General features: G+C 38.7%; 1 protein-coding gene across 1 annotated transcript; it reads left to right on the top strand.

The window, feature by feature from the left end:
- The first annotated feature begins 9,005 nt into the window (after positions 1-9,005).
- Positions 9,006-14,049, top strand: LOC133524858 (uncharacterized). The gene is made up of 2 exons (XM_061861007.1): positions 9,006-13,617; positions 13,912-14,049. Exons 1-2 carry the CDS (start codon positions 9,085-9,087, stop codon positions 13,954-13,956), a joined length of 4,578 nt encoding a protein of 1,525 aa, XP_061716991.1. The 5' UTR covers positions 9,006-9,084; the 3' UTR covers positions 13,957-14,049.
- The last annotated feature ends 6,907 nt before the right edge of the window (positions 14,050-20,956 follow it).

Consider the following 20,956-nt stretch of genomic DNA (forward strand, 5'->3'; position numbering starts at 1 on the left):
TAAACAGCTCTTAAGCGGACCTAAATTTTTAACATTAAATTTACTTTCTAAAATGTTTAACAAATTTCGCTTAATCGAACTGTTTTGGCTGTAAAACACATAAAAGTCATCAACATATAAAGCCAAAATCACTAAATCATCCTTGTTACTTTTTACATATACACAGGGTTCACACTTGGATTGAGTGAAATTATACTCACTAAGTAAACTATGTATTTTACAGTTCCACATTCTACTTGCCTGTTTGAGGCCATAAATGCTTTTCTTTAACAAACATACTTTATTTTTATTATTATCACTGAAACCTTTTATTATTATCACTGAAATTTTTTATTATTATCATTAAGGTCAGCATTGAGAAAAGCTGTTGCCACATCTAGATGGTCAATGTTTAAGTCTAACTGATTAGCTATACAAAATAAAATTCGCATTGTCGAGTGACGGACAACAGGAGCGAACGTTTCGTTATAATCAATGCCTTCCCGTTGGGTAAAGCCCCTGGCGACTAATCTTGCTTTAAAACGATCAAAATTACCAGAAGCATCATATTTAGTTTTATAAACCCATTTACATTTTATTACATTTTTACCAACGGGCCTATCTACCAATTCCCAGACATTGTTTTTAACTAGAGCATCATACTCACTTTTCATGGCATCTAGCCATTGCTGGCTATTAGAGCCACTTACAGCTTCTTCATAGGTAATGGGTTCATCAGTCGATGGAGAGGGACCATGAGCGAGTAAGGATAAATCATAGTCTAAATACCTCGCAGGGAGTACATTACGCGTGGAGCGAGACGATCGTTGTGGTGTAGCGTCGGCCACAGGACGAGACGCTCCATCACTTTCAGCTGCCACAGGGGGAAGGCTCACTGGTTGTGGGCCGCCGGCACCTGGTGAATCAGCTGTGCTGGAGTCGCTGCTCCCAGTGCAGTACTCATCGGTTTCTCCACCTGAAAATGATGATGAATCTCTGTCAGATAAATTCAAATTATTCTCATTATTATTATCATTGATTAAAATATTATCATTTAAAATTTCATTATTAATAATTTCATTATTTTCGATTTCATTATCATTATTTGAATTTACTTGACTATTCTGACTAGAAACATTACCAATATCACAGATCTCATTAGAAATATCATTATAAGTTAAAATGCTATCACTCGTGGAAAGTTCTTGAAAGGGGTTTGTACACGGGTTGTAAAATCTATTCTCAATAAAAGCAACATTTCGAGATTTAATAACCTTTGTGGGATCCAAAGGATCAGCTAAGCGATAGCCTTTAGATGTATCACAATATCCCACAAAAATGTATTCCTTTGCCTTAGCATCCAATTTATCTCGCTTATGTTCAGGTAACAATGAAAAAGCAGTACAGCCAAAAACCCTGAGGTGTCCAAGGTTGACCTTTTTGCCAGACCAGACCTCCTCAGGTATACGTCCAGCTAAAGCCGACGTGGGAGATCTATTCTTTAAATATACAGCAGTCATTGCTGCTTCTCCCCAAAATCGTTTGCTGAGACCTGAATGCTGTAACATGCAGCGTACCTTATCAAATATAATGCGAAAAGTCCTCTCTGCTACTCCATTTTGAGCAGAACAGTAGGGAATAGTGGTCTGGTGGATAATACCATGTTCTTTTAAATATTGTGTAAATTTAGAACTAGTAAACTCTCCACCATTATCACTACGAAGGCAAAGGATAGGCAAACTTTTTTTTTTTTCTACCATAGCTTTAAAATGTTTAAAACAATCAAATACCTGTGATTTGTTCTTCATTATGTAGGCAAAACTCTTCCGGCTGTAGTCATCCGTGAAGGTGAGCAGATATTTTCCTCCTCCATGGCTCGTCTCAGGCATTGGTCCGCAGACGTCAGTGTGCACCAGCTGTAGTGGTTGCGTTGTTGTACTGTTACTAGCCTTAGGGAAAGGCTCGGCCGAAAGCTTCCCCTTAATGCATGCTTCACAGTTCTTGAGGTTTTTATCCTGAAACAACACACCACATGCATCCCTCAACTTACACATCCCAGCTGAGTGCAGGTGACCAAGTCTAAAATGCCACATGTCCATCACAGACGGGGTAGAGACGGCAACTGCAGCGCTCGGTGCGACCTGCCTGGGTTGCAGGTCCAAAGAGTGCTTCCTGTTAGGATTATATCCCTCAGCCCTAGACACATCCCCAGAGAGTTTATAGATTCCATTAACACAGTTAGCTATAGCCATATAGTCGCTAGGTGCTTTATTGAGACTATGACCCCTATCATAAACAAAACACCCATCATTATTAAATAAAACAGAATGACCATCTTTACATAATTTAGACACAGAAAGTAAATTTGCGGATAAGTTGGGAACTAACATGACATTTTTAAAGGTTCTCACCTGTCCATTTAAAGCAACACTAAGATCTCCAGTTTTGGAACTTGACATTGTCTCGCTGTTAGCCAAACTTATGGATTGCTTCTTTGTATCCCTTATATTGCTGAGCAAGTTTGGATCATTAGAAAGGTGAGAAGACGCTCCTGAGTCCAAGAAGACATCTGTCCGGTCCTGGGCGAAGAAAGCTGCAGTGGCGGTGGCAGACTTGGAAAAATCCCTTTGTTTCCTATCTTTCTTATATTTAAAACACTTGGGCTTGATGTGACCGACTCGGTGACAGTATGTACACTTAATCTTGCTTGTAATGTATGCTGTTGTCGAGCTCCCGTTATTCGCAGACTTCCTTTGCGCCTCTTGAAGAAGACGAGTACGCACCAGGTCGCTTTTCAGCTCTTCAGAAGATATACAATACGTTTCTAGGTTGCTCACCAATGTGTCATAGTCTGCCGGAAGGCCACTCAATAAGATTTCGGCCACTTCTTTATCTTCGACCACCCTGCCGATGTCAGCGAGTTGGTGAACTAGGAACATTACATGTTCAATATATGTAGCCATGTCTGCATGCTCAGTGAAATCTACCCTGTGTAGTTGTCTTAAAAGTAACACTCGCCGATACAGCCCTTTGTCCTCAAATATGTCCGACAAGTTTTTCCACGCTTCTTTAGCTGTTGTCGCAGTCCGAACGTATTGAAATAAAGCCGGTTTTATGTTGAGACAGACACGTGCCAAAGCGCGCTGGACGCGCGCGGCATCTGTGCCCGTCAAAGCCTCGTCCGACTCCCTGTCTATTGTGTCCCACAATCCTTCCGTGATCAAAATCATCTTCAATGCGAACTTCCACGTTAGATAGTTGTTCCCGTCCAGCTTCTCGATGACGGGAGTGCCCATGACGACATTAGTGGCATTTACAGCCATCGTGGCAATTTATGTCAAAAATGTGTAGAATTAACGTTGTAGGACGACGTAAGAGATTATATTTTGAAGGTTTTGCCACTCGATCGACAGCCACTTACTAGATGGATCACGATTTCTCCTTTTCTCGTGGTATGCTGGGCATCTTAACCTGTTAAGCAGAGCCCGTCACTGGGTGCATACGCAGCAGGAGGAAGTGGTGCGATAGTGAACTAAAACAACGTCGTCCTTTAACACTCCGTGTATTTCCAAAATGCACAAATGTAAAGTCGTCAATAAGGACATTAACATAGTAAATAACTTATAATATCGAGAGTAAAATCTAATGAGATGTTTACCGGTCGATCCGTGATAGCAAAAAAAAATGACAGCGCACAAGTTGCCAGAGCCAAAATATTCTAAAGACATCTCTATACGAGCATGTCAATTAATAAAGTGTGCCATTGACTTCCAACACTTTTGGCCGCCGAGTAGGGAGGTGTATTCGCCAGCGGTCTATCGGTCGATCTCTAAGTACCCTACCGACCTCATAAATTTATGTTAAGGTCTAATATTATAAACAGGGACCGGAATCGGTTACCTTAACCGGGGTTTTTCATAGGGTTATTTTAGAAGTGGTTATAAAAACCCCAACCATAACGGTAACCTTCTGATAAGGTTAATTGTTGATTCGGTAACCGTATCAGATCGAGTTAACTTGTGTTACCGGTAACCGAAATAAAAACCCAGTCTATTCAGTTAACTCATAACAGGGTTTTGGACCAGTTCAAACGATTGTAATCTTTACGCACGCTTAAATTCAACTTATTATTCAATAACCGTAGTTGGCATGGGCTGTCTCTGATGCCCCGCATCTCTCCGATGCCTCAAACAAGTTTTTTTGCCGGTAACGTCGTTCTTGTCAATTCAAACAATATAGCACTTTGAGTCCTTAGGCTAAAATTGAAAATATTATTGAGAATTCCGAAAGGTAACAGACATTAGTATTGTTTGGAGCGCAGCCGCAACGAGGTCGTTCCTTTATGTATCTGTATATTATACCTGTATGTTCCTATTGTTTTTGTTAATTTCGGAGCAATTCTAGTTTATACTTTTCAGAAAAAGGGTTTGCAAGTAAACAACATTCTATCCCAATTCCGATTTTTTACTTTTTTAGCAATATCATGCTCTTATTTAGCTCATATTTTTTGGCTAGATAGATTATTATTTTACTATTTTCGAGTTCATACTTGGTACCTACAAATTAAAGACTGATAATTTGAACCTACCTATATTAATTTATGTTCAGATTTCAGAGATTATGATGTAATTTAAAAAAAACGCTTTCTGATAGAGATACATGATTGTGGGCATTGTAGTAGATATTTTACCATTTTTGAAAAGTGACATACTAGTTATTATAAGCTTATTTTATAATAAGCAATAAGTTAAACGATTTCAGATGCGGTGGGTTGTGTGAGCTAAAAGTTGAGTGTGAGCCTCGCGAAATCGCCTTTAGTAGTAGCTCTAATTTTCCTCTCTGGATATTAACATTACTGAAAATATTTTGACACAATTTATTGTAAGTATATCAACCACAGCTATAACCAGACATTAGATTTTTTTTAATTATTATAACCAGGGGTCGGACAAAAAGTGCGGATGACGTAATCTTGCACACAGGATGATGTTTGAGTTTGTATTTAAACTTCCGTGTGACATGTAGACTGTAGTAACAAAGTAGTATTAATGAAGTAACAAAATAATCGTAAATAAATCCATGGAATTAATAATACAGGTGGTAGGGTGATGTAGTGAATAAAATAAATTTCACGAAACTTGTTACCATAAGGTATAATTACTTGAAATTGTTAGAACAAGTCTGTGGGATCCTCAGATAAATAGGTTTAATAGTCAAAAGTGGGAACAGTCGGTAAGATTAGTAAAAATAAAAAAAGATAATTTGATGTTATTATACTTATTATTTAATGAAATTATGCATAGATGACTATTTTTCTAACAAGTCTATTATTGTTGTCACAGACTTAAAATATGCTACAATGAACTTTTTTTCCTCAATTAGTTGACCGGGGAAAAAAAAATTAGCCAACAATTTCGCGGTATCCATAACAATCGCAGTACTTGATTGCTCAGTTTGTGTTGAGATATCTTTGCCTTGTCCTGTAGTCTGCGTTCCTATGGGTATTAAAATATCAGGTGTACCATCGCTACTCCTGAGTTCACTTTGACCCTCCGGTAGCTTTACAAAATACTCTTGAGTACAGGGCATATCGATTTCATCGTCGGACGTGTATTTATATTCACACGCACGTAAGATTGATTGGCTTTCCATAGGTACCTACACATTTTCGTGCAATATGAAAAAAAGCTTTGTTTAGAATTTAAATACGCAAATTATAACTTACAAACGCAAATATCAGTCATACGTACTAACCCTCGAACTGTCTCTGCGACTCGGTTTAGCCCATGAGCCAAACATGTCACGTGGATCATGTTTCCAAATAAGTTTTTTAGCGTTTGACCTGCTTTCAACATATAGGGAGCCCCATCAGTCAAAAATAATACCACTCTGTCATGATAGGTCTCGTTTTCAAAAAAATTGTTCAATGAGTAGAGAACTAAATCTTTAATGGTGACGTTGTTTGTACAGTCGAGAACTTTAGAAGCAATTATATGTGGTCTGCTTGCATTATGCTCTCTAAGAGCACCAACCAGGACAATAGCAACATTTTGTTGCAAACGGTCTTTTCTCTCATCTACTGTAACATAAATATACGATTGCCCGATATCTTTTCGTATAGAAGAAAAGGCATTTTTGAACATTTTTGGCAAATAGCGTACGTAGTCTTAGGTTTGATTCGGTTGGTATGGTAACTGTTTTTGCATATTCACCATCCATGCATTTTTTTATGAAATTACGGAAGTTTTCATTTTGTAGTTGCACCCAGGGTATGTTTGCTGCTATCATAAAATTTGTAAGGTTCATATTAAATTCACTTTGCCCTTTTTTTTCTACGTTTCCGACATGTTTATTTGTCTCCAAATGTCTTTTAATATTGCTTACCTTCGTTGGTATATCTTGATTACAGCAAGAGCAGTATACGTGTTTGTCACGTACCTCCAAAAATGGAAAATTGCCACAATATTCGAGTAAATATGACATTTTAGAGCGTTTTCTTATACATTAGTAAATATAAATTTTAGCTAAATATAATCGTGAAGATACAATAGCTAAACAATAACGAAGTCAATTTATTGTTCATCTGATTGACAATGTGTCAGTCAAAAACGTAGGTACTTACTCAATAAAGAGGTTAGAGGTAATAAAGAGGTTGATAAATGATAAGTGATAATTGTTTATGAAAATCAAAAATACTATTTGAAATCACCTATAAGTGGTTTGACGTCATCCGCACTTTTTGTACGACCCCTGCATAAGAATTAGGAGCATTTAAAATTTGAATGAAATCTGTTTGTTGGAACCCAAAACGGGACTCTATTACTAAGACTCCACTGTCCGTCTGTCTGTCTATCACCAGGGTGTATCTCATGAACCGTGATAGTTACATTGGGTTATTGCCACTAGTTACCACCAACTTGGTTTGGTCATTGTTGTCTAGTTCAGACGACGACGATGATAATGAATTTTGTAGTATAGTGGCAGCACCAATTCTAAAAAGACGAAAGAAAAAAGGAATAAATTGAACAGAAAAAAAAAACGTAGAATTTGGATGCAAAATGTTAATTACATAAGAAAACAAAACAGTGAATTCAGACTACTCAACGAGCTGCCAAATGACCAGTTTCGTACATATTTTAGGATGACAAGAAAAGAGTTTGAGTATTTGCATACTTTAATAGAAAATGACATTAAAAAGAAAAACACGAATTATAGAGAAGATATTAGTACAAAGGAGCGTCTTGTAGTAACATTAAAATAAGTCGTAAATCAATATGCTATAACACAGTAACAAAATGTAATTATCATTGAATTGGTGGTTTAAGTATCAGCGGTTTCTCGAGTGTTTTCGGCAGTCATTGAATCTTCTGGACCACGAGCTTACTCCAAACCAGAACCGCTGGGTTCAGGTGTGTGAATTGGGGCGTATTCAGAAGAATAATTTGTTTGATTAGTAGAAGGACGTGAGTTGTAAGCATTATTTGTGTAATAACCAGAAAACCAACTGTTTGTATTGGCTATATTATCTTCAGCATCCATTACCAATTGAAACAGCTTTCTTTTTATTGATGTTTGATAAAAATCTGCTTTGTACTTTGGTACATTGAATCGAAAAAGGCTTTCAATTAATCACCTGTTGTGAGTATTGTTAACGCGCCCCACTCGCGGACTCGCTGATCGGGTCCCCGCCTCCCGCGCTCGCTCCCCGCGGGCCGCCGCCGCCGGCCCGTCGCCTCATCGCGCGCCGGCAATTCATTCCTCCAGCGCTCTCGGCCAGAGCGCGCGCGCACACCGCTAATCAGTGCTCGCGATACACGTACCTATTTTTTATGTAATTTAATCGCTCAGACCAATATACAGTTTTAAAGTACAATTTGGTGTCGTCTTCATCATTTACGAACCTTCGTCAGCAAGTTTCGAGCCGGATTCGACGTAAAGCAACTTTAAAGACGCCGTTTCGACGAGGTCCATCAAACACAAAGAAGATAGCGCGCCTGGCCGAGACTACAATCGCCATTTATATAACATCGGAGTGAATCACCGCGAGCCAACCTAAGCTACAACTACTACAACAAAGCGAAATTTGTGAAGTCATCGTCCTGCCCGAGAATAAAGAAACAAGACATTCAAAACCAGAAAAGGGTTCCACAAACCAAGAACGGCTCCACATACCAGGAAAAGGGTTTGCAGTATTTATTTGTGAGTCGTTCCTATTTTATTTCTTATTGCGCAGGTATAATTTGACCACCTTTATTTGGTATTTATTTCTTTAATTTTCAATTTAATTCTCGTCTAGCTACTAAAATCACATTCCTGTTTCACGTCACCCAATTCTTAATCAGTTTACATCTTAGTTAAATCGTAATATTTTTTTAATATTCCTTTTTAATTTACAAGCTTTCTTATCAAGGTTAACATTCCCGTTCATATTTTGGATATTTTTATTACAGTTTTCGTAAAATTAGCTTAAAATTAGTAACCACATTTCAAGGCCTAATTAATTGTATTGCAACCATTTGTGCCAACCGTGTGCCATCATTGCTATATTTTAATATTTACTTGGAATATTCCAGAAATCTGCACGTGTTCGTATTTTTGTACCTACACGTAACCAAGCCGTGCCGGGGCCGGAGCTACGGCGTGCACGTGCACGTGTACACCTGCTTCCGTCAGTGTTCGCGCTTGCTTGCCTGCCTGCCTCCGCCACGCCACGCCACGCCATTGCCTCTCGCACGCGTGCTATTTGCAAAATTTCAAAATTTACGTATCGCTTCACACACTATATTATTTCACATTTTTTAATTTAAGCACTTGCTAATCACATTTTCCTATTGCAGCTGGAAATTTGAATTCTATCGCCATTTCTATAACTTTTAACTAAAATTTCACTTTCTATCACAAATCTTTTGTTTTCTCTAAAAACTTGAATTTTTAAATACTGCACGCATTGCCAAAATGGATTTAAAAAATCTTAAAAAAACACGTGCCTCTTTCAAATCAAAGCTCACCATATTTAAATCATATTAAGAGCCTCTTTTGTCATGCCATACGCTAAATAATTTGCAAAATCATGAGCTGAATACCAGATTCAATAAAATCCAAGATATGTACAATGATTTTGATTCAGTTCAAACTGACATAGAAAATTTGACGGAAATTCCAGGTGACGAGCACACAGAACGGGAAAATTTCGAGACAAGCTACTTCGGTGCCTTGGCTGCTGCGCAGGAACTGCTCAGCAGGCACACCGCGGCTGGTGCTGCTTCTGCGGCGCCTGAGGACAATCTGGTAACGGGTTCCAATGTCGTTACTGCACTCACAGGTGGGCCAAATATTAAATTACCTACAATTCATTTACCTACCTTTTCTGGGCGCTATCAGGACTGGTTAGAATACCATGATACCTACAAATCTCTCATACACGATAATCAATCAATTCCAATTATCCACAAATTTCATTATTTGCGAAGTTCATTGAAAGACGGTGCTTCACTCGTAATTAAATCACAAGAGTTCTCGTCTGATAACTATAAAGTCGCGTGGGATTTGCTTTGTGAACGTTACACAAACGATAGAATATTGGTAAATAATCACTTAAATGCATTATTTAACATAAACCCCGTGCTTCAAGAATCTTCAAGGGCCTTACGAAATACTATAGATTTAGTCAATAAAAATCTCAGGGCTTTGAAGACTCTTAATTTACCCACAGAGCACTGGGATATCCTCATAATCCACATGGTAACTAGCAAACTCGATTCAGCCACTTTGCGCGATTGGGAAACCGAGCGCAATAATATTAAAAAACTACCAACATTAACGGAATTTACCACTTTCTTAAGAAATCGCGCAGATTTGCTAGAAACCACGGAGGAGGCACAAACACTAAATAAACCACGTCGACACAGCGACATTACTCACAATCGTCCTAAATCATTTCTTGTAAACCATGCTCAAAATCAGACTCAGTATAAATATAAGTGTCCTGTTTGCAAAAATAATCACTCAATTTATCAATGTACTAAGTTTAAAACAATGCCAGTTGAATCCCGCATTAATAAAGTGAATCAATTGAATCTTTGCACAAATTGTTTGCGATCAGGACATGACGAACAACGTTGCAGGCTGAGCTCATGCCGGCTTTGCACACAAAGACACAATACCATGCTACATATAAACAATCAAGCAAAGGCAGACCCTAAGTCTTCCACATCCAAACCTAATGATTGTGTAGCATCACCAACTCTAAAAGAGCATACACAAGCTCCACAACAAATTACAAACAGTGCTGCTTTATGCTCCACGTTCGGTAGCCATCGTGTACCGTTATCTACAGCTGTCATCAACGTCAGCGACTATGATGGCCACACACACCAAGTTAGAGTTCTCTTGGACAACGGAAGTATATCTAGTTTCATTACCAAAGATCTTCAAGAAAAATTAAAATTACCTTCTTATTCCACTAGCATATCCGTCACAGGGTTAGAAAAGAAAAGATCAAGCATCACCGAACATTGTGATGTAACCATAACTTCACGTACGCAAGATTACACAGCAGAAGTCAATTGCTTCGTTGTCCAAGAGATCACTGATATGATTCCATTCACCAAACTAAATTGTGATTCGTTCACTATTCCCCCTCACATCCACCTAGCGGACCCGAACTTTCACGAGCCATCCGAGGTGCAGATGCTGCTGGGTCCAGAACTCTTTTGGGAGTGCCTTACATATAATCACATATCCCTGGGCAAGAAAAAACCCGTCCTAGTTGAAACAACACTCGGATGGCTTGTTGCAGGTTCTATACATACACAAAATTCTAAACAAAAGCAACCCTATACAGTCCATTGCAATCTAATCAACAACATTGAGCTCGATGCAAAACTAGACAAGTTTTTTGAACTAGAATCAGTTCCATCCACTCAACAAATCCACACTAAAGGTGAGAGTGAATGCGAACGCATATTTACACAAACAACAACCCGCCACCCAGATGGTAAGTTTGTTGTCACAATACCATTAAAAGAATCTCCTGAATGTTTGGGCGATTTTAAAACACAAGCATTACTTCGATTTCAAGCATTAGAGCGTAAATTCAAGCGCAATCCAGAATTCAAACAAAAATACATAGAATTTATTGACGAATACCTAAGATTAGGTCACATGTCAGAAAACACTGACATACATACCAACGAAACTTCATATTTTTTGCCACATCATGCAATTTGTCGCGAATCCAGTCTAACTTCTCGCTTGCGGACAGTTTTTGATGGTTCTGCAGTTTCTAGCTCAGGGAAATCATTTAATGACATACAATACGTTGGGCCGACTGTACAAGACGATTTGCTAAGCATATTAATTCGATTCCGACAGCATAAATTCGTAGTCACTTCAGATGTCCAAAAAATGTACAGACAAATCTATGTAACTGAAAGTCAAAGAAGTCTGCAGCAAATTCTGTGGCGCTCAGACACTTCACAACCAATCAAACAATATAAATTAAATACTGTCACTTATGGGACATCCAGTGCTCCATATCTTGCCACCAGATGTCTTGTACAGTTGGGTCAAGACTGCGCAGAAAAAAATGTAAGTGAAACAATCTTACACGATTTCTATGTAGATGACTACATCTCAGGAAATGATGACAAAGCCACTCTGTTAGAAACATGCAGAGGCGTCATTAAAACACTAGAAAGTGCTCATTTTCATTTAAGAAAGTGGCGTTCAAATGCACCATCATTACTAGATAATTTAGTTGCAGACAACAGTAGCGATGAACTATTTAAATTGGACACAGAAAATCACTCGAAAACCTTAGGTTTACTTTGGTCATGTCAATCTGATGAGCTGCTGTTCTCTGTAGCTGAAAATCTAAAACCCAAACCCACTAACAAACGCAGCATTCTATCCACCATTGCCACGATTTTTGATCCTTTGGGACTAATAAACCCATGTTTGCTACCAGCTAAACTAATTTTACAGTCCTTGTGGGCTAAAAATATTTCTTGGGAAGGTCAATTACCCGAGGACATCGAGGCTCAGTGGAACAATTTTGCTAAACAAATACCAGAAATAGTCGAAATTCGTATCCCGCGCAGAATAATATGTGATTTTTACGTCAAGGTCGAGCTACATGCTTTCAGCGATGCCAGTAATAAAGCTTATGCATCATGCATATACCTACGCTCAATTTCCAATACAGGACAGGTTAGTGTACATTTAGCATTAGCCAAAAGCAAAATTGCTCCACTGAAACAGAAATTAAGTACCCCACGCTTAGAATTACTAGGGGCCCTCTTATCGATACAACTAGCAAAAAAGGTAAAAAATTCACTGCGCTTGAATATCGATTCACAGCATTTTTGGTCTGATTCAACTATAGTTCTGTGCTGGATAAAAACATGTAAACAACAATTAAAACAATTTGTCTACAATAGAATCACAGAAATCAATAACAACTCTGACCCCACAGATTGGCACTATGTACCCACAACCTTGAACCCTGCCGACATAGGTAGTAGGGGTCAGAGCGCATCAAACCTGAAAAATTCACCTTTGTGGTGGGAAGGACCGCCCTTCCTTCATGAAACGGAAATACAATGGCCTACTCAACCTCAAAACTTACCTTTAGAAAATTTGCCTGAAGTCAAAATACAATGTCACGTTTCAACTGAACAATGCGAGGATAATTTTACCTCTAAATACTCAAACTTTTGTAAATTGCAACGTATTGTAGCATACATGAATAGATTCGTTCATAACTGTAAAAATATAACAAACAAGAATACAGGTCCATTAAAGGTGTCAGAGCTTAATCTGTCTTTACAAATGTTGTGCAAACAAGTGCAGACTGACAAATTTAGCGAGCAACTCTCGCGTTTGCTAAATAAGCGCCCACTTTCTCACAAAGATACTCTGTTGAAATTTAATCCATTTGTAGATACTTTCGGAATTATGCGAGTAGGCGGTAGACTTGCAAGTTCATATTACGATTATAACACAAAACACCCTATTTTATTACATGCATCGCATCACATCACTAAAATATTAGTACACCATTACCATCGAATGTTAATGCACACTGGACCACAGCTGATGCTAGCAACATTACGTCACAGGTACTGGATAATTAACGGCCGTAACCTTTGCAGACAGACTTCACAAAGCTGCATTACATGTTTAAGATATTCGGGTAAAACTCATCAGCCAATAATGGGCAACTTGCCACTGCAAAGGGTACAGTCCGAATATGTATTTGCTAACACATCCTGTGACTACGCTGGGCCAATCCTGATAGCGAGCAGAAAGGGTCGTGGTTGTCAAATGAAGAAAGCATATATAGTTGTTTTTGTTTGTTTGGCAGTGAGGGCCGTACACTTGGAGCTCGTCACTGATTTGACAGCCATGGGCTTTATTGCCGCTTTAAATAGATTCATAGCCCGCAGAGGCAAACCAGCCACCATTTTGTCAGATAATGGTACTTGTTTCATAGGGGCTTGTAACGAATTAGCAAAGTTCCTTAAAAATAATTCTGAAGAAATAACGTCATATTCAGCTTCAAAGGAAATAGAATTCAAATTTTGTCCTGCTTATAGCCCACATTTTAATGGTTTGGCGGAGGGCGCAGTTAAGCAGGTAAAACATCATTTAAAACGAGTTACCTCAATGGCTCACTTAGATTATTAAGAGATGGTTACATTTTTGGTTCAAGTTGAAGCTTTGCTTAATTCTAGGCCTTTAACCCCTATTTCATCTGATCCGTCAGATCTTACTCCTCTCACCCCTGCGCATTTTTGATAGGCCGAACGCTCACTATGATACCTGCTCCCTTGGTGCAAGACTCGCCGATACATACCCTAACGAGATATCAGAGAATAGAAGCACTAAAAGCGCATTTTTGGAATCGGTATTATAAGGAATTCATTTCAGAACTGCAGGTCCGAAACAAATGGCGCAGGGATGGAGGCCAGCTGAAGCTTGGCGAGATGGTTCTCGTCAAAGACGACCGCTTGCCCCCCAGCAGATGGCTGCTTGGGCGAGTCACCGCAGTCTACCCGGGCAACGACGGAGTCAGCCGCGTCGCTGACGTCACCACCACCACAGGGACGCTGAGAAGGGCCTACAACAGGCTCTGCCCGCTCCCACTGACATTGGACCAGGATGGTCCAAGGGGGCCAGCTTGTTAACGCGCCCCACTCGCGGACTCGCTGATCGGGTCCCCGCCTCCCGCGCTCGCTCCCCGCGGGCCGCCGCCGCCGGCCCGTCGCCTCATCGCGCGCCGGCAATTCATTCCTCCAGCGCTCTCGGCCAGAGCGCGCGCGCACACCGCTAATCAGTGCTCGCGATACACGTACCTATTTTTTATGTAATTTAATCGCTCAGACCAATATACAGTTTTAAAGTACAATTTGGTGTCGTCTTCATCATTTACGAACCTTCGTCAACAAGTATTTCTTTACGTAACTTGTCCCTCTGTGCCATTCGTTTCTCTCTGTTATCATCCACGTCTTTTAAGAATTTAATTAAGAAATCATCTTCATCGTTATTCACTGTTTCATCCTTCCTTTTTTTTGGTGCTGGTATGGAATCTGATCCTCTACTAACTTCAGCGTCTGCACTAGAGGTAGTTTCCTCCAAAACTGACGAAAAATCAGGAGTGGGTACAACATTTGTATCTCTTTCTGTATTAGTCATGTATGGAAGTAAAAATTCCATGTGACTCATGTACTTCCAAGGTTTAACTGCCTAACGAGTTTATCTTTCCCTTACCTAGCCTACATCCCTTATGCCACTTATCTTTTAAACCATTTTCGTAAAAAGAATAATCAGTGTTGCCAATTTGGCATAAAATATGCCAGATCTGGCATATTTTCACTCCCTTTGGCATCAATTTTTTACATTTGTCATCTGGCATATTTTTTAGCATATTTTGTCTAAGCCAAGTTTGCACCAACTTGGTAACAACAATATGCAACGCGGCGAATTTGTAAGGCGAAAAATCATCGCAATTGATTGAATCTTCTGCTGAATTGATAGTAGCTTGCTCACTATTTGATTGGGATTCATTACACGTGTTTTGACTTACTGGAATTGAATCTTCAGTATCTACTACTTTCTTGTTGTCTAAAAACTGCATACTGTCAAAAAATACATATTTATATATATTGCCACCTTTAGATCCTGACTTTGTATTCTTCAATGAAGTTTTGCACCTTACATATGCGTCTCGAGCAGTTTTCCAACGCTGTTGTACTTGCTTTTCTGTAAAATAATGAAATATTTTTATTTGTTTCAGATCCCTTGTGACTGCACAAAAATACACCGACCTTTATTTTAGCTACCGTCTTGGCACGGCAACTATTGGTGGGATCATAAAAGAAGTGTGTACAAGTATCTGGGAAGTACTTCCTGAAGAGTGCCTATCATTACCGAATACACAGGAAGAATGGCTTAAAGTCGCTGCTGGATTTCAAAACTCAAAACGTGGCAAACTTTCCTAATTGCATCGGCTGAATAGATGGGAGGCACGTTAGAATAATCTGCCCTGAACATAGCGGAAGTTTGTTTGCAAACTACAAAAAATATTATTCTGTTGTTTTATTGGCCATGTGTGATTCTAAATATCGCTTCACCTATATAAATGTAGGGCCATGTGGAACAGAATCCGATTCAAATGTGTTTAAAGAAAGCAGTTTATTTGCCAAATTACATAACGGGGAAATAATGTTACCAGCTCCGAAACCGTCATCATCGTCGCTGCTCATTAAGATGTCGGACAACATTGATTGAATATTATCTCTGGTAGACGTGGCAGCTTCATCTACTTCAAGTAATCTAGTTCTTTTCGCTGCCGGAGAACTAGTGCTGCCAGCTTCGTTAGAGTCACCAGACTCACCTGCATCACCCAACAAAGTTATAATTTCTGACTCTACCTTTTCTTTAGTAACTTCATTAAAAAAAATTGTTTTGGAACGCGGGTCCAGATAAGTAGCAATTGAATAATAGTTGTTAAGGTGAAGCTCTCCAAACCTTGAATTTAATTGGTCTATGGTAGATTTTATTAAGTTTTAGAAATTTTCATTTGTATCTGGTTTATTGTTTTCCATCTGTAACGTATGTTTCAGGGTGTGTATCAAAGGAATGACGGATGAAATGCTGGTATTACTGTCACTCATGTTTCTAGTAATTTCTTCAAAAGGTTGAAGTAAGGACACTATTTTTTTCAGCTGTAGCCATTCTTCAGGAGAAATTTGTGGAATGTTGTGTTTACCGGCATACAGGCACAGGGAATCTTGTATTTTGATCATCCGCTCCATCATATAAAATGTACTACTCCATCTGCAAATAAATAAATAAAAAATTAAAATATTTTGCGACATAATTTTATGGCATGTTGATATTGTCAATGATGTTAAGTAATAAATTTATCTATTTTAAAGCAGATATTAATAACAGTAAATAAATTCTAACCCGCTTTCACTCCTTTAATAAAATAAAAAAAACAATTGTGTTTCCTTTCTCAGGAGTCAATATGTCATCTATCTTTAATTCTAAATCAAAGACAGATACACAAAAAACAATTGCTTTAGATTTTATACTTAGTAATTGTAGGAACCGATTGCTGTACTTTAAAGTCTTTAAACTCTTCACTTAGTTATAAAAAAAAATATCTGCATTTCTATTTTTCAAGATATTATCAAAGACACATTACATAAGTAAGACATAGGTAATTAAAAAACTTCTTACCGTGTAGCACACTCCTGCAACAAGCATAAAGGTTGTTGGTTGAGTTGTTCTTGTTGTATTTTTTGCAGTTCACTTTGTGCAATTTGAGAGTGATTGAAGTGAGTGCAAATTCTTTTACATTTTGCTATTAAGTTCTTGACATCTTCGTCTGATTCTAACATATTACGCACACATATTTGTAATTGATGCACATTACAATTGATGTCAGGTATGTTGGCTAGTCGCATTGCTCTTACCATATTGGACCCGGCATCACGGATAAAGCAATGAATTTTGTCATAAATTATACCCCATTCCAGTAGCATTTCATTAACCCTTTACCAGGCTAAGGAAGATATATTTCCCACATACGGCACTTCAAACTTGTGTTCTATTTTCGATGAGTAAGACTGACATTCGATTTTCATTTTTGAACTGTCAGTCTGATAAAGGGTTAAATTTAACTTGGATCAAATCTCCTGTATGTCGGCCGTCGAATGACTGACATTTTAAAATTACTTTTATTCGTTTAAAATCTTCATCTATTCCGTGCGCGGTCAAACTCAACAGCGACACATTCGCACTTGGTTCACTCCATATATCAGTAGTAAATGATATTTTGTGAAACATTTTTAGCAATTTACTGATTTTTTCTGCAAGTTTTGGGTACAAGTCCTCACAAAGATATGTGGTAAAAAAACTGCCTGCCCCTTAATAGGTAATTTGGTGCGATGTATTGCATCAGCCTCTTAAATCCAATTCCCTCGACAAAATTAAAAGGAAGGTCTTGCAATGCAATCATTTCTGCAATTAATTTATCAATTTCCTGGGATTTTGGATTCGACGTACACCATTTTTGGTTCTTCGTTAAAGAATCCTTTAGTGTAAGTTGTTTTTTGGCCTGTTGTGAAGGCGTCGACGTCGAGGCGGTCGAAGACTGTACGGTATTCTTTAAATTGTCTAATCTCGAAAACTCTTCGTACTCATCTTCGTGAACCGATTTTAAATGACTTTTTAATGGAGTAGTCGTTCCGCCCTTTCTTGAGTATGTTTTCTCGCATATTTTACACTTTGCAGTGTTTGCGTCTACTTCAATAAAGTAGTTCCATATGGGACTTACTTGAGCCTTCATCCGCTTCACCGTCGAATGTTACTGTCACTGTCACACTAACTAACACTAACACTTTGAAAAAACACACTGCAGGCCGTGAACCAAAACAATAAACGAATGCACGGAGGCACACGCCGCGCGCCGCGGCTGCTGACTTTCGGCTCCGTTAAAACCTCCGCTTAAAATTAGACGAAACCGAAGCCGGAGCCGGAGGTGTTCGCTTCAAATTAGACGAAACCGAAGCCGAAGCCGGAGGTGCGAATTCAGCCGAAAGTTTCGGTATATCGGAGCCGAAGCCGAACCTCCGTAACATCCCTACTCTGTACCGTGGCAAGATGCTAGTATATTCTAATAAACTAGGTATACTTCCTCCGATTTATTATAGAATTTAGTAACTGGAGATCCAATGACAGCATTTTCTGTACAGTCGACGTCTCAGATATGTTTACACTTTTGTATCTTACTCCTTTGTAATAAGGTAAAATGTGTAAACATATCTTTGATGTCGACTGTACAATTCCTTAACTATTTTTATACCATGACTTAGAAATTGTGAAACAGGCCCCTACAGTTTTACTGACATTAATTTACAATAGTGACTAAATTTAAATGTTTTGTGTGAAAGGCATTTAAATGTTTTGTATGAAAAAAAAAACATAATAATAAAGAATTCGAAGTATACAAACAAAATAACGTTATTTTATTTACTTACCCGCAAGTTTCTTGTCTTTGTCAGGAAGATCGAAGAAGTTTGGAATTATTTCTTGACAAACTTCAAACCAAGCTTTTAATTTGGCATCACGGTCTTTGTATAGTTCACAAGAAAGGTCCCACAGTGGTGGACGAAGATGTACTTCAGTGATTAACCTTTCGGTATCGATACCGATATTCATTTTTTTGTAGGATGATACATACGCGCGTACGATCAGTCGCTCGGTCAGCGCTGCACTGAATGTATGTATATAGTCAAAGAGCATATAATCACTACGTTTTAAGAGACGGGACTTCCATACTAGCGAGTGGAATCCCTTTGTTTCGCAAATCATTACCAAAATGTACGACAAAGAACTGTCAAAGAACCATAGTACCAACATAAGCAATTTAAATAGTGTAGTACGCTACACGCTTGCGTTTCTTATCGATATCGATAAAATGGGGAGGGTTGAAATATAGACTCTCGTCTACAAATTTTGTACTCGAAATCAAGTTAGGATCGAGTCCACATTTAAGTTGTATGTTATATAGTGGATAGTTCTATGAGTGGACTAATACGTGGTCGAGCTTAATGTGGACTCGATTTTTTTTTTAGAACACCTTGTTGTTCTTCACCACTAGGAAGGATCAAAGTAGCACTTTTTTTCCCTACTAGGAGGGATCACTTTTTTCCTCTTTTTGCATACTTCTTAGGTTAAATTATTTAATTTAATTACCATTAATTAAATTTATTTACCATAATAATTTCCTCATAGGTGATGTGAAAAGCGGTATGTAAATTTATCACGTGGTAGCAAAAATATTTCCACCTTAGGGTGGTATTCCACCTATCCAATTTCTTGGTCCAATGTCATTGCGTTTCACTCTGTCATTAATCAAAATGTGAGACGCAATACACATTGGACAAAGAAATTGCATAGGTGGAATAACACCCATAGGCGTTAACAATTGAATCCCTCACTACGCTAGAATTCTATTTTAGAATACTTCGTTACACTCAGATTGTAATTATAAAATCCTTCACAATTTTTTTTTATTTTATTAAAAGCACTATTTTCAAAATGATCTGCAGATACATGTTTCAATAAATGTAACTTTTCTATGGGAAGATGTATCAGGTCTTCGTTCCCAACAAATTTAACCCACTGCCTGCATCTGAAAACATACAGCCTTGGTTATGTACAGTTTATATTCCAAGTGTTTGCTAATGAGATGATCAACTGATTATTTAGCGCTAATATGCATCTATAAATCAAATCAAATATGTTAAATAATGACCATTAATGCATAGATGATAGATAATTTTCCACTGAAAATCTTCGACGAATTAATTTTGTGTCATATTGCATGCAAGTTCTCAGGAAATTTCACATATTTTATTTAATTACTTACACTGATATACAAATAAACATACAATTATCGATAGTTTTAGTACATCCCTAGTTCACAACTAAAAATAATATATAATATCAAATTTTCGATGTGTTTAAAGCCTGCTGCACCAAAATAAGGTCAAAAGTATCTAAAGCAATACGTACCGGTCTTTATCCAAGGGAAATTTCGCCATAAAATCCCTTTTTTCGTGATTTTCTCGAGTGGCTCGCTTGCCACATATTTCACACTTAGTAAACCGTTTTCTCGGTGGCATTGTAACGAACTCGTTCTTTACTCTGATCACGGTTCACTATTTTCGATATTTTCACTAAATAATAAAGAAATTGCACGAAATACCCGAACAAAACATTGAAGCCTTCATAACAAACAAAACAATTAGGCTGACAGTTGACTTGATGTAAACTTGACAGAATAAATAGCACTGACGTTTTATTTTTCTTCGTTGGCAAAGATTTGCGAAACAAGTTCCATACAAAACTTATTTTGTTCCTAGTTGCGTCAGCCTGTATATAGTCACCACGCGCGTCAGTCAACCGACGTACGTCGGACCGACGAGCTCGACCGACGGTTGCCGAACGCGCGACGTAGCTGTTTATCAGCGCTGCACTGTATTTCGTCTTACATTTTCCTTGATATAGCTACGTCCAACCGATGTCAGCGCTGAGCGTCGGTCGAGCACTGTTTCCAGCCTTAGGCTTGATTTCCTCCTACACTGACGTCGGTCGCGTATGACATTTAAAAATTCCCGCAGTGCGAAACCGATCGCTGTGCGGAACAGTATCAGCCACAGTTGCCTGGTGAAACCCTTTTCCCATCGCCTGTGCCACGTACACGTGCGTACAGCGCAGCGGTTAGCTTCGCACTGAGCGCGCAATAGTGATCTATAACGCGTCAGCGCACCGACGTACGCGGCGCTGACGAGCGAGACCGACGCGTGCCATCAGCACTGCGTAGCAATAAATCTGCTGCGGACGTCCGCGTTGCAGTGCGGCGGCCCATTCATATTGTGGATATTCGTACGCGCGACCG

This window comes from Cydia pomonella, chromosome 14, assembly GCF_033807575.1.
Source record: "Cydia pomonella isolate Wapato2018A chromosome 14, ilCydPomo1, whole genome shotgun sequence".
NCBI lineage: Eukaryota > Metazoa > Arthropoda > Insecta > Lepidoptera > Tortricidae > Cydia > Cydia pomonella.